The sequence below is a fragment of the Pygoscelis adeliae genome, unplaced genomic scaffold (assembly GCF_000699105.1).
Source record: "Pygoscelis adeliae isolate BGI_AS28 unplaced genomic scaffold, ASM69910v1 Scaffold60, whole genome shotgun sequence".
Taxonomy (NCBI): domain Eukaryota; kingdom Metazoa; phylum Chordata; class Aves; order Sphenisciformes; family Spheniscidae; genus Pygoscelis; species Pygoscelis adeliae.
In genome coordinates, this window is record NW_008823954.1 from 1,478,097 (window position 1) to 1,478,699 (window position 603).

Consider the following 603-nt stretch of genomic DNA (forward strand, 5'->3'; position numbering starts at 1 on the left):
CCGAGACGGGACGGCGATCTCCAGCAGCGCCTGCAGAACCCTTTTACGCCTGGTGCACGTCACCGTTGTGGCGCCCGGCATCACCGCACCCACCCGGCCTGGGGTGCTGTGGGTGGGTGCCATGCGCTCTCCCAGGGAACGCCATGTTTTCATAGCAGACCTTCTCCCCGTGCTGCCCCCCCGGGCGAGTGCTGCTGGTGGGACATCTCCGTCCCTTTCCTCCCACAGGACGGCGCGTGCCTCTGCTGGCCCCATCTTCAAGGGCGTCTGCAAGCAGTTCTCTCGCTCCCAGGGCCATGGGTTCATCACCCCCGAGAACGGCACAGAGGACATTTTCGTCCATGTGTCTGAGTAAGTCCGGGGGTCGTGTGGTGCCGGGACATCCTGGGGGAGCCATCAGCATGGGGCTGGAGACCTATGGGCTAGGGTGGGGATGTCTCCAGGGGGTGGGGATGGGGCTCTGCCTGTCCTCTACCCCCCATTGCTGGTGGGTTTTCTTTCCCAAGGCGCAGCTGGTGGGTCAGGTGCTTTCCTTGGTGTGGGGTGGTCCGGGGCGGGGGTCCGGCTCTTGGCCCCAGCCCCCCCGCCTCTCCCTCTCCTCTC

At 66.0% G+C, this 603-nt stretch overlaps 1 protein-coding gene across 1 annotated transcript in view; it reads left to right on the forward strand.

Annotated features, from left to right (window-relative positions):
• Positions 1 to 355, forward strand: part of CSDC2 (cold shock domain containing C2, RNA binding) — a 514-nt gene extending 159 nt beyond the window's left edge. Inside the window, exon 2 of the mRNA XM_009322691.1 lies at positions 229 to 355. Within this exon, the coding sequence (XP_009320966.1) occupies positions 229 to 355 (127 nt within the window). The remainder of the gene's footprint in view (positions 1 to 228) is intronic.
• Positions 356 to 603: the final 248 nt, after the last annotated feature.